This window comes from Heloderma suspectum, chromosome 4 (assembly GCF_057233095.1).
Source record: "Heloderma suspectum isolate Gila_16-S chromosome 4, 16-S_ref, whole genome shotgun sequence".
NCBI lineage: Eukaryota > Metazoa > Chordata > Lepidosauria > Squamata > Helodermatidae > Heloderma > Heloderma suspectum.
Window position 1 is genome coordinate 35,574,838 of NC_139461.1, and position 14,380 is coordinate 35,589,217.

The window sequence follows — 14,380 nt, forward strand, 5'->3', positions numbered from 1 at the left end:
TTTGTATATTTGTATTTCATTGGTATTGCTGGTTTAATGAATTTTATGTACTGTCCTGTGATTTGATAATGAAGGCCAGTATATAAATATCTGAAATCAATCAATCAATATTTATCCTTTACTATTTCTCCATTTAGCAGTAATAATAAAGCCCATATACCCTGTTCTTGATTCTGTTTAAACTGGCAGAGTCATAATTCTAAACAGCAGATTTTTTTCTAAGTTCATGACCTTGATTTGTGAGCCAAAAAATAGCATTCAGGGTTCATGCTGAACCCTCCTGGCCGGGCCAGTGTGGCACCAGCTAAGAGTTTAGAGTATAAATAGACGACAGTGAGTGAACCTTTCACTCATATCTGACTCTGTCAGCCACAAATGACGCCATGGGAGTAGAAATATGCTTGACGGGCTGTTTGTGTTTTTCTAACTGGGGTCTTAGTGCCACATAATTCATCCTGGCACTTTTTGAAACCTACATTATGTCCTTAGAAAGCAAAGCAAGGATTCCAAGACAATATTTATTTATTTCAAATGGCTATAAACATTTCCAAGAATATCCTTTGTATTTCATTTCAGTTATTATATATATTTCTATACCGCCCCATAGCCAAAGCTCTCTGGGTGGGTCACAAAAAATAAAATACATTAAAATACATTATATAAAATATAAAAACCGTTCACATAATGACATGAAACAAATAACACACACAACAGCAACATATACCTAAAACCATGTAAAGCAATCTGCCAGAGACAATCAGAGACTCATTATATGCTGCTAAATGATTATATTGTGCTGATTACCTACATTAGAAGTTAGTGTTTGTTAAGGAATTCCACTACTGAATCAGAGAAGGCCCAAAGGTGATACTTAGGATCTCAAAGGTTTTAGATTTTAAAGGCTTTTAAAAAGCATATGCACATACCCTATGGCCCTGTTCAAATATTACTGTGGTTAGCTACTCTGAATAGGTTTCAGGCAGGCTCACATCTCTGTTCTTCCTTTGCATGATCTAATTCACTCATTTTTCCCCTCTTGGAGTAAACTATCATTTGATATGATGATTAAGGGTATAATCCTACATGATCCACCCTGGGTCCTCATAAGCCTCCAAACTTAGAGGCATTCAAGTATCCAATGCATAGCAGGAGCCACATCACACCTCCTGCTCTGCATTTTAGCTAGACAGGCATTTTCACCCATCTAGTGGAGGCTTCAGGCATGGGGAGGGTCGGAGGCTGGGGGAGGCTGGGGATGGTGCAGATCCCCACTTCCCCCCTCCCCTCCCCTCCCGCTGGCTCAGCCCCTTTCCATCTTCTTTGAGCTCACATTGATGAACTCACAGAGGCTGCTGGCAGGGTTCTCTCCATGCCGGCTGCAAGGAGGCACCGGAAGGGGGGAAAGCTCAAAGTCCTGGGTCCAAGGTCAGAGTGCTATCTCCAGCCTCAGATCCAGGTAGGGATGGCAGAGAAATCTACCACGGACTCCAATGAGGCTGTGTTCTTTGGAATTTGATCCCCCCGGAGTCCGTGGCGGAATGGACTACCCCCCCCGCCACCCCCTGAAATCCCCCCCCAGGACAGAACCTACCTGACGGCGGCTGGTCTGGGTCGTCTTCTTTGTTCCTCAGCCATCCGCTGCCAGGCTGCGGAACAAAATGGCGTCCGGCGTAGGGGCACCATTTGCATCCCTGTGTTAGCCGTGATAGGCTACATAAATACTTACATATCCTATCACGGCTAAAGCAGGGATGCAAATGGCATAGCAGACGCCATTTGCGTCCCTGCTCTTTGCTGTGATAGGCTACATAAGTATTTACATAGCCCATCACGGCTAACTCAGGGACGCAAATGGCGTCCGCTATGCCGGATGCCATTTGCGTCCACAGCCCGGCAGCGGACGGAAATCCAGCTGCGGCCGGGCCCAGCTGGGGAGGATTCCGGAGGGCAGGGCAGATCGCCTCCCCCCACAGCAGATGCCCTGGAACAGAATCAGGTAAGTGATCTGCCCACCCCTAGATCCAGGAATCCAAAATATCTTATGACCGCCCAGACACTATCTAGGGGCCATAGGATTTCTCTCTAAATCAGGCAAAGTATGGTTTGCACAAGCCATAGTCTGGCTCCAACCGAAACATCAGAACTCTTGATCAAATTGAGGCTTCCATTTCAGTTTGGGGGCAAATGATGGTTTGTGCAAAGCATCATTCTCCTGATTTGAGTGCCACAAAAAACTACGGTTTGCTAAAACCAGGGAGGCTGCAAGGGAATTACAGTGTATGAGCCTAAAGCATGACAGCCCAATCCATAGATTGGCCATTCCTTAGGAATCATAACATTTCAATGCTCCCCTGTTGAACCAAAATCTCTGTGCAAATGGAAAAATAGCACAGCATGTGGAGGGCTGGGATAAAAGAACCTCTTCTCCCTGATGAGAAAGACTCATGTTTGATTTATAAGGAATTACATGAGGAAGCATTCAAAACTGCCTTCCCCCATCATTACTCTGAAGTGGCAGCATCCATTCTCACCCATCAGGACTGTACCACCACCTTCTGTATGTGTAGATAAGGCTTGCAGTTCTGCCAAACAAAAGGCTAAGTCATTCAACAGGGAAGGCTTAGGATGATGCAGCTTCAGTCACTGAATTTTGTTGCATGAAACCAACACAAACAAATGCACAATTTCTTCAGCTTTTAGTAAGAATAGAAGTAATCCAAATTATTTGTAGCATAATAACTGATCACTTTTAGAAAAAAGAGTTGCTATTACCCACAAAGGTAAACGGTGGAGAATATGACCTTCCAAAAATAGGATAGTGGGGGACTAAAGCCCACACAAAAAATGAAAATGATATGGGTGGAGCCCTAGCCATATGAATACAGGGTTTTCCACAGGCAGGATTTATAAGGTGACAGGTGAGGGAAGTTTAATTCGAAAGGGGGGAGATGGAATTGCTATCTAGATTTGCCAGTGTTAAGGGAGCTATATTTCCTATATCTTCTAGCATTGCCACCTGGCGAGAAAAAAAAGGCCTGGCCTTCTCCCGTGCCTAACAGGAACTTGATCTGCAGAAATCATCAGGTGATGAGGTGAAGCTTTTCATGACATAGACCTGAACATTAACACCAGCTAGTATCTTCAGATCAAGCTGCTGTTAAAGGCACACGAGCAAATAAATTTGGCAACCATACCTGGATAATGACTTCAAAATGTATTTTGCATGAAGGCTACTCTCTTCATGCATTAGGATCCTCACCTCTCTCTCTCTCTCTCTCTCTCTCTCTCTCTCTCAGACACACACACACACACACACAGAGACAGAGAGAGAGAGAGAGAGAGAGAGCGCACATACCTGTGACCAAAAGATACTTCTAGTAGAAGGATGAGTAGGTGTAATTGGTTGTTGCCCTGTTCTGAGGACTGAACTGGTTTTAGCACTTTTTAGCAAATAACCCCCCCCCCCCTTTTGACTATTTTGGCAAAAATGTGGAGGGGAGGTTTTTTGTTTTTTTTTTTCCAGGAAGAGAAACCCCCATGCCTATCAAGGAGATCTTGATGGAGAAAATGTGCCTTGGTGTTTTCCCAAGAAATTCAGTATGGGAGAGTTGAGCCATACGTTCTTTTGTTGGAAATATATGATAATTATCATTTTTTCAATAACAGCTGTAGAAATCTGCTAGTCTGAGAAGCCCCATGAGGCAGTTCTCTTTTGAATTCTGTTCTGGTACCTACTAAAGGCCAACTCACAGGACAATCCTGTGCATGACTACAGAAGTAAGTTCCATTGTTTTCAATGGACTTTGTATATGGGACTGCAGCCTGGTTTGTTTATTTTGTGTTAGTGCTACAGATGTTGGCATCCATGGGCTGAATGTAATTAAAAAATCCTGTAGCTGATCTCTAAACTGCTACAAATGTACTTAGTCTTTGTGGTAATTCTCTTATCACTTTCCATTCCTTCAGGCCCAGTTGCTTGTTATTTGTTGCTAATACTACTACTATTACTGTCTCCTATTATTTACATGCAAATACTTGGGAACTTCCCCATAAACACTGTCTTGCCTTAAGTGAATGTTCTGTTCTGTTGTCAAGAAGATATGAGTACCTTCCTGAGAATGGGGTTGTATGCACATGAATATGTAAGGATTAGCATTTGTTTGGGAAGAAAAGGGGATCTTGGCTTCAGTTGAACTGAATATATATAATTATGGAATGCTTGATTTTGTGATAAAAGTGGAATCAACATCTGACAGGTTCTGAGGCTCCTTCACCTTCTCCTTTTATTTCTGAATAAAAACTGTTTAGTAGTAAAAATCCAGAATTGGTATTAGGAGAATACTCGTGGGGTAATCTGGACCAATTCTGTCTTTTCAGGACTCCCTAGACCTAAACTGCTCCAAGTAGATCCTCTTTTAGATGCCATTCCTGGAAAATTGTTCAAACCCTTTGGGTAACTTGCTGGGAAATACAATACCTAGAAACAAATGAAATTTCCCATGAAGGCAGCAATCCACACTCCCCTGGGAATAAGTCCCATTGAACTCAATGGGGATTTCTTCTGAGTAGATATGTATAGCATTGCACTCTAAGGCTCCAATCCAAATAATTTTTACTAGGGAGTTTGTTCATTTTGTTCAGAGAGTTTTGCTTCTGAGTAAAGAAATTTAAATAATGTTCTAAATCTGATAAACTGAATTCTGAATCTGTTGTCATAGTAAACACAATCTGTATTTTTATGCAGTGAACTTCTTTGATGTACGTAATATAAAAACTGTGATATATCTCCATCTAAGTCATTTTCCCTTTAAGCTAGACGGCTCCTTCAGCCTTCCCTTGTGTTATGCATTCCAAATGTTTTTACCATGTTTGTCACTTTTGACTGAGTACTTGCCAGTTCATCTCCATCCATCATCTGCTGTAGAGCAATACTGGTTAAAATAATCGACTTGATGCTTAACACTAACCCTGTTCATGCAATATGGCATGAAAAGGGAAATGCATGGAGAACTGGATTGGGATGGTGTCCACTGGTCCCACTTTGGTCTGTGTACATTCAATAGAATCTCTGAACAATGTGCCTAGAGTATATTGAATGTGCATAGGTTAGAGACAGGGCTAACATGCACAATCCTTCTCTAGGTATTCCCTGTCTATGACATGTCACATGGCCAGGGCTAATGTCTGGTACTGAGCAGAGAATATATTCCTTGCAAATCTTGTGTTACTCTGGTCTAAGGTTAATATACATAAAGTTATGTTCAGGAAGACTGTGATATAGATATATGCTTCTTTTAAAAAGAAAAACCCTGTACATTTCAGTAGCTCCTGTATTTGGAAATAAATGAACTCTCAGGCCTGAACATTTTAATTTTACATCTCCCATCTTCCATATACATGATAAAGGAATCAATAATCTAACTCATTAGTTAAATTGTATAGGCAGGCATTGCATTGTAATGTTGTTTAAACCACCAATGAAAATACCACATTTTGGGAAAAGGGCACTAAAAATAGCCCTGCTTTACCTTTTGAGATTCTGTCAAATCCTGAAAATCTCATTAAAAACCAACATGTTCTTGTTTTGTTTCTTTAACATGGAACTCATTCACCTGTTTCTTAGAGCTGTCTGCTGGCAACTGCACTCTCATTTCCTACCATCTGCACTGCAGCCAGTCTCTGTAGCATGATTTGAAAGGGGCCATGAAGTGACTAATACAAGACAAATCAAAAAACAAATTTTCAAAGCACAAAGAGAACTTACTGTAAAACATAATTTAGGATGGAAGAATGTCAAGAATATACATGGCTGTGGGGGAGAGCAAGGGGAGGGAATTAGTCGATTCCCAAAACATTCAGTAATTTTTTAAAAAAATTTGTTTTCTTTACAGTGGACACTCTTCTCCATGCAAAAAAATAATAATAATGATGCTCTCCTATAAATCTTAGTATCAAATGGATAGCCCAATGTATGGAATAAAGGCCTTGGTGTAGTGGGAAAAGGACTCAAGAACATGGATGTAAAACTAGAAACTACAGAATTATGCATGGTGTGGAGGAAGAGGCTAGGGAGATAGGGAACCTGGGGTCATCCAATGAAGCTGACAGGTGGGAGACTCAGGACAGATAAAAGTACTTCTTCTCACAGCATTAAACTATGGAATTCACTTCCACAAGATGTAGTGATGGCCACCAATTTGGATAGCTTTAAAGGGGGATTGGACAAATTCATGGAGGATAAAGCTATCCATGGCTACTAGTCCTTCTAGCTATATGCTACCTCCAGTATTAGAGGTAGTTTGTCTATGTACACCAGTTGCTGGGGAACATGGGTGGGCAGAAAGGTGCTGTTGCACTCATGACCTGCTTGTGGGTTTTCTGTGGGCAGCTGGTTGGCCACTGTATGAACTATATGCTGGACTAGATGGACCCTTGGGCTGATCCAGCATGGCTCTTATGTTCTTATGAGAGTCCCTTCTCTTCTGTGAGTGGAAGGTCTCCTTTCTTTCACAGAAAGGTTTTAGAATCCCTGCCTCCCAGAGGAGGAAAGGGGGATGAAGTTGTTTTCACCAATTCCAGCTTCCCCCTCCAGCTTCCTACACCATTCCAGAGGGTCTGGGGGGGGGGGCACAGGGAGCTACAAGGGGAGGAGGGATCAGTAGGGAAAAAAATCTCAAATCAAATTTGTAATTGGAGAACACACAGCTTGGCACAGCTCTGGTTTCTTCAGGTCCATGTCTACCCATTTTTCCTCTCTATGTTACGAAACCATTTTTCCTCTCCATGATACCAAACCAAACAAACAAACAAACAAAAAGCTCAATTGCTGATGTGATTGTACATATAACTGTATCAAGATTTTTTTTTTGTGCAGTATGTTACAGATGAGCACATGGCCCTCCTGAATATCAGTGAAGCACCACTCAGAAAAGAAATCATGCAGAAAACCACATCAAAACTGCTTGTTTTGCATTTTTAATCAATGTGCACTTCTGCATTATTAGTAAAGTATTAGGGAAGAGACTTGAAAGAGCTGAAGGAACTGCAAGCTACATGACACTGAACATGTACCATACTCTATACAAGGTTGGAAATAACACCAGAACAGTGGAGACTTCCCAGGATATCAGTTCCACTTCGGAAAAAAGGGGCAAACTAGACATGATGTCAAATGTGTTATTGCATTTAATATGCACATAAAAAGGAAATGGCCACTATTTATTTATTTATTTATTTACAATATTTCTATACTTCTCCACATCCAAAGATCTCGGAGCAGTGAACAGCAGACAGAAAAAAGAATAAAAAAACATGTTAAAACAATTCAAACATTTTAAAAGAAGCAAGTTCTGATAAGACCAAATTTAATAAGCTATGGCTGGTCACTCAGGGAAGGCTTCCCAAAACAACAATGTCTTCAGGAGGATCCAGAAGGAACACAGCATTGGCGCCTGCCTGACCTCCAAAGGCGGGGAGTTCCCCAGGAAGGGGGCCACCACACTGAAGGCTCTTTTCCTGGTGGACTCCAGTCAGGCCATGGGTCTATGTGGAGGCACCAGAAACACTATGGGGAAGGTGAGCAGAGTGAGGAATACAGTGAATGGGGGGAAAGATGAGTCTAGCAGGCTGCATACACACACTTCTTTTAGAATCAATATATACCACAACAGAAACCATTTCCCCCATAAATCATCCAGACTTGGCTCCCCATGGCTGCTGCTATTATGACTTATAAAAACCACAGCAAATCCTTACAGATTTCCCACATCATGTCTGCTTTGGCCCTAAGACTTAACAAAATTCCTCAAGGCAGTTCCATACATCCAATGTAAGAAACCCCTGGCTGTTCAGCATCTTCCTCTCGTAGATTTCTTTGACTCGTGTCAAAAAGACAGCGTCCTTTTTTTATGCTGACATCGGCTTCTGTGAGCCTGTCCAGGGTGATGTACTGATGATGTGTGACAGTTTAAAATAAGCCTGGAGATACCAAGTTCTGGAGTCATTTTTCTATCAGCACCACTCCAAAGGAGTTTATTTTCTTCTGGGGGAAAAAAGTAAGAACATTTACCAAAATAAGCCACCAGTGTCCAGATCCAGTAAATCTATAAGGCTTTAATCTCAGTTTAGTTTGTTTATCTTCAAGCAACAACAAAAAATGCAGAAAGACCAGCAGAAGACTTTTAAACTTATTGCTCCCAAACTTAGCCTGCATATTGCTTTAGAAAACAATATCTAATTGGCACCGCATTTAAACTGTGCTTTATAAAGCTTGGCTGTTTTTATGTCCAGACTTTCTCTTGCTTTGACTTTTTCCAAGATTCTTTATCTTTACCCTGCATTTGGAACCTCCCCTACATTGCATTTATCACACAATGTTGATTGGTTACATTCTTTCTAACAGAGTGCCCTATTCCCCACCCGCCACCCCAGCTGAAGACATTTCTAGCTGTTTAAAAAGAAATGTGTCAAGGGAGTTGTAGCATCACTCCCTTAAGCATCAGCCGGTATTGTGCAGCTTACAGTGCAAACCTATCCATGTCTATTCAGAAGAAAGTCCCGTTGAGTTTGGTGGTGCCTACTCCTGGGTAAAAGGATATAGGATTGCAGCCCTATGTTTACTGAGTGCAAACCACCTCTGCAAGGCTTCTGGCATTGGGCAGGGGACCTGGGGCCACTGAAAAGCTGCCTCCCAGGAAGAACTTCACAGCAAGGGGGGAAACTGCCTGATCCTATCCATTGGCCAGAGAACGTGCTGCTGCAGGCAGTGTGTTTCCTCCTTCCCTGCCAGAAAGAACACTCAGCTCCAACTGACAGTTACCCTGGGACTGCAGAACCAAGTGGAAAGGACACTCCATTGAGCAAAGAAACCAGATTCACCAATTGCTAGTTATTTAAGCAAGAGCACAAGCAAGGAAAGATCAACCTGGACTGAGCTAGATATAAATAGGGATGTTGCAGGAGGAGTCTGAGAGGGAGGTGGAGTCCAGCAGAATCCCCCACACACACACACTGCTTGGGCACCCTGACCCCACTCGACAAGCTGCTACCACTGACCACACCCGTTCGCCGGGTGCTTGCATGGACCATATGCACCCGCCAGCTGGCCCCTTAGCGAGCCGCCATTTTGTGCAAAATGGCAGCTTGGGGTTTCATGGAAAAGTAACGTTGCATAAATGGTGCCTTTACGGCTGCCATTTACATAATGTTACTTTTCTGTAAAACCACAAGCCGCCATTTTGCGCAAAATGGCAGCTGCTGGAATCCCCATCAACACCTGACAATCCCTCATTCTCTCCTACTTGCAAGGAGAGAATAAGCAGTTGGCAGACAACTCCTGCCTCTGCTGCCTGTCAACTCCTCATGGTCCCCTTGCAAAGGAGTCTCCATAAGGGCCCCATTTACTCAACAGTACTTTTCTGTACAACTGAGCCATCATTTTGCGCAAAATGGTGGCTCGCTGAGGACGGGTGGCCCCATGGCACATGCTGGGCACTTGCTGAGCCATCCCGGGGTGAGCGTGGCTCAGCAAGCAGCGGCAGCTCGGTAAGCACCAGGCAAAACTGGGCGCGGGTGAGTCTGTCCACCTCTAGATATAAATGCCTGCTTACCACTTTGTTCTTGAAGAACTGATTCCCACCTCTGCCTTTCCCCTCCACTCCTCTTCCTTGGCGTGTCTCTTTTCTTTTTACTTTGTAAGCCTGAGAGATTATCAAGGGTCTCTCTCTCTCTCTTTCTTGATATGAGCCACTTTGGAAGTCAATAACTGTCTGAAACTGATGGCAGTCTGAAGAATGTTGGAGATGGTACAAACATACAGTTGCTATCTGCAAACAGAAGCAAGACAATGGGAGAGATTAGGAGTTCCTACAGCTGCATGTTGGGAACATTCTGCTTTCCACATGGTTCATCCAGATGCTCTCTCACTAGTCAGGGGACCCGGATAATTATCAATGCCTCTGTGCAGAAGCCAAATTTCCCTAAGTGCTGTTATGCCATTGGATGGGGTGAGATAGAAATCTAATTAATGAATTAATAATGCTAGGGCAGAAATATTACTTCTCTGTCCCAAAGTGTTCCCAGGATTTCAGAAATCTCCCAGTCAGATCTGTTATCACCACAGAAGTCCAAGTACAGCATGAATCTTTGCAACAGTATTTGATAACATGCATACTCTCTCCTCCCCATTCCCCTTTTCTCTTTTAGACTCTATCTAAAGGGTCATTCAGGAACAGCAGGAAAGCAGAGCAGCCTGATACTGCATGGGGCTGATTTTAGTACCAAAGATGCTGACAATGACAACTGTATGTGCAAATGTGCCCTTATGCTAACAGGAGGTAAGCATCAAATAATCAATGGATGGAGATGGATGGATGGAGAGAGACTAAAGAGCTGCTTTATACTGACTTTTAATTTTAATCCTGCTAGCCCAGGCCTTTCAGCCCCTTTGCCCAGGGTCCCAAATGGAGGCTCTTCTTTGCTCTTGCTGCTGTGATTCTTTTGATGTAACTTTTCATTGAAATTTCACCTTAAGTGAACATCAGAGTGGATGTAGGACTTCCTCCTTAGGGGAGGAACATCTTAGAGGTTTTAAAGGAGCATTGTTAAGACTTGGGAAACCTGGTGCATCCAAAAGCTCTTGCTCTGCTACTGAACTAGACACCCTCTGCCTGCTCAGAAATGATAATGGATATATTTCAAAAGACATTCATAGGAATGGTGTAGGGTGGGGCAAACTGAGTAAGACAATAGAGGCCTGTAATCTCTTAAAATGTTTTTAAAAAGCAAAATTGATTTGTATTGAGACCATGGAGCAGGGAGATGAGGGTTAACCTTATCCCCTGAGACATTTTCGAAAATAAAATTACCTTCCCCAAACTGCCATTTATCTCATTAGGGAAATGTAAGAGTACGTGTAAGTTTCCCCTAATGGGGCAAATAGCGGTTTCTGTTTGGGACACAATTCCCATTGAGGAAAATTGCAAGGAAGAAAAAGGTTACCCCCTTTCCCTGGTGCCATGGTCCCAATCCAAATCACACACCTGCACACACAACACACACAAACACATGTGGCTGCTTTTTACCAAAACTGAGTAAGATGGGAGATCTGGTCATGTATAATTTGGTCCTTGGCATATAGCTTATAGTGCCAAAAAGAGGCAGTACTGCTATGTATTGATAGCGTTCAGTGGGGGATCCATTGAGAAGGCTGAGTCACAAACCAAGATGTTTATCAACCAGGGTAATTTTAACCATTTGATGTATTTTCAGTGGGAAATGTTTCCAAGTTACAAAAAGCTGTACGGACATATAAGGAGATGCTAAGAGCCTTTTTCCCCTGGGGGGGGCAGGGGGGATCTGTATGACTAACGATGCTTGAGACATTGTTTCAGTACCAGTACTACTAATTGAATTGTTTTAAAATATCTAAATAGGATACTATGGTATTTGCCACGTACAGCCAGCTTCCTGTGAGATAGCAGTTTAAACACTTCACAACACAGAACATAAGAGAGATGTGTTCAAACATTTGGTCACAGCAAACTATCGGATAACAAAAAGTGGCTGCGATAACAATGTAATAAAAATCATTCATCTTTAGAAATAATTGTATCCTGGACAGTAGAGAACCTTATCGGACTTTCTGTTGGTCTTGGCAACCCCCTTAGACAGACTTTTCATTATAAATTATATAAAATGTACATGAGTTTTGTAGCTATCTTGACAGTCCAGGAGAATTCTGGGAGATGACCAGAAATTTTATGTGTGGCAAGTAACAAAAGAGATAATCACAGATGGAGCCTGAAATTGTCAGGGGAAAGAAACTAAAACTAGACAAACCATGATTAATTCTGTATTATTACTGAATGTTGGTTATTGTTTGAGGGTTATCAAGGTGTATCTCAGTGGATCAGGACCAACATCAAAGTTCATGAAAGAGAAAAAGCCTTCTCTCAGACAGCAGTCCTCATGCCAGGCACTGTAGAACAGTCTTCCCCAACTTGCTACCCTGTTCTCCAGATGTGCTGACTACACATGCTGCTGGGGATGCTGGGAGTTGTAGTCCAGCCCATCTGGAGGGTGCAAGGTTGGGGAAAGCTTCTCGAGAGATGTCCCATTTACTTCAGTAAGAAGTCCCAGAGTTGATAGCAGCATACAAACTGCTCCCCACCGTCTCTCTTAGTAATGCTGTGCTGAAAGTGTCTTATGCCCCTTTTCAACCATTCTCATTCACTCTTACAGCAAAAAACAAAACAAAACAATCATATTTTTGAAAACAAACAAAGGAGAATAATGTTTCAGTGACATTCTCATGGGTGGGGTGCAAAGTTCTTGCACTTCCCTTAGTTATGAGGTGTCCCAGGCTGGTGCTGGATATGAAGCATGGATAGTCAGGCAGAAAAGCGATAGAGAGATGTGTAATAGAAAGGGGGGAGTGGAAAACACAGCACCCCCTCAACCACTTTGCAATGATAAAGTAAGCTCAAGCACCACCAAAGGAAAACAAAAGAAAATAAATTCTAAAGCACCTTGAGAATGAAGCAGAAATATGGAAGCATCTTTTACAGGGAAGAAAACTTTGGGGCATTTGGACTGGTTTTGGCACAGCACTAGAATTTCATGGAAGGCACACTGAAACTTTGTGTAAAGTGGTGTAGCAGACATTCCCTCCTCACAGGAAACTCTGTGATTTGTAGTTCTATGCGGTGAGCTAGGAATCTCTAACAGAGAATTCTCTGCATCCTTACCAGGTTACAATTCCAAAAATTATTTGGGGGTGACCACAACCCTTGAACTTATATATAATAAAACGGATATGTCTTTAGTGTAAATATGCCCAGAGAATCTATTTGCCTTGTCTATAACTAAACATCAGTCATACCACTATGGATGCTGTCTTCATAATCTGGCTGGAAAAAAAGTCCCTCATGAATGAAATCGATCCTTGATCTCAGCAAAAAGATCTCAGTGCTCGATTATAAGGCTCAGAAATAACAAGGACCCAGGAGAAGATTTTGACTGGGTTTGGACTATCACAGCAAGGGATGCAACCATCATGGCTGCTCCCCCCAGCCCACGCATGTCATGCATGCAACCACCATTTGTATGATTCTGCAGTGCACAGCAGCGTGGGATGGCGTGTCATCCCATGATGTGCAGTAGAGGTTGTAGGGTGGGTACGACACCCCCCCCTCCGGTGCACCATGTGCCAGGTTCAGAAGACATGCCCACCCACACTGCAGCATGCAAATGGAAGTTGCACATGCGCAGCACGTTTGGGGGCAGGGGGAGCAGCCAGAATGGTTGCTTCCATCGCTGTTATCATCCGAACTCGCCCTTTTTCTCCTCAGCTTGACATGGAATGGTGGGCTTCAAGTTTTGCCAAAACACTTGCCATTTTACTACGTTGCTACACCAGCATAACATTACATTTATATTTTTTTAAAAAACCCTCTGATACTCACAAGATTCAATACCAATAAGACTTCTGGAACACTAATTGTGAGTTTCAGAGGGTTTTTTTTTTCCAACTCTTTGAAAGACTAGGTGGAACTGAATGAGGCAATTATGGAAGAGCAAGCAAGATTTGGGGCAAGTAGGTCTGCATCAGGCTATTGCTTTGTAGCTGCCTCAAATGTTTGCAACAGGATATTAAAGGTTCTCTGATGCAGCTTTTGTTGATCGTTATAATTGCCAACAGTGCCCTAGGATGTACACAGATCACAAAAGTAGAGCAGTCTCTTTCTAAAGGGTTTACAATCGCATTGGACCATCAAAACAGGTATTTTCCAATGAAATGCCTATGGGAGTTCTGAGCACATGACATGTATTATTAAAATAAAACAAAAATTGAGTTTATTCATATATATTTAAATGAACTTAAAATGGACAGCATGTTGCCTGTCACCTTGAAGGCACACCCTTCCACAGCCATTGTCTGTATTATTATTATTTTTATTAATATCCTGCCTTTTCCCCAGTACTGGGACTCAAGGCGGCTTTACAACATTAAAACTTGTACAATTAAAACCTATAAATAGAAGTTTAAATAGAAGTATACAAAAGTTAAATATACAATTAAATCATCAATAATATTAAAATTGTATAAAATATCAGAACATTAAAAGACAACAAGAAATATAGTACCCATCCACCATATTCTCACAGATCCAGACTAGCTATCCCCAAAGGCCTGCTGGAACACAAAAGTTTTTACGTGCCTGTGAAAGCATATCAAGGAGGGCGCCACTCTCACCTCTCTAGTGCTGCTGTGATAGAGCATTCATATCAACATCCTCACACTTGGGGATGAAATGTACTGATCTACCATTGTAATAGGCTGTTTATAGTTAATATCCAAACATATCTCTATTAGCATATA

General features: G+C 42.2%; 1 protein-coding gene across 1 annotated transcript in view; it reads left to right on the forward strand.

Annotated features, from left to right (window-relative positions):
• Positions 1–14,380, forward strand: part of ANGPT1 (angiopoietin 1) — a 265,949-nt gene that overhangs the window by 233,986 nt on the left and 17,583 nt on the right. The window contains exon 8 of the mRNA XM_084847994.1: positions 10,204–10,334. Within this exon, the coding sequence (XP_084704120.1) occupies positions 10,204–10,334 (131 nt within the window). The remainder of the gene's footprint in view (positions 1–10,203; positions 10,335–14,380) is intronic.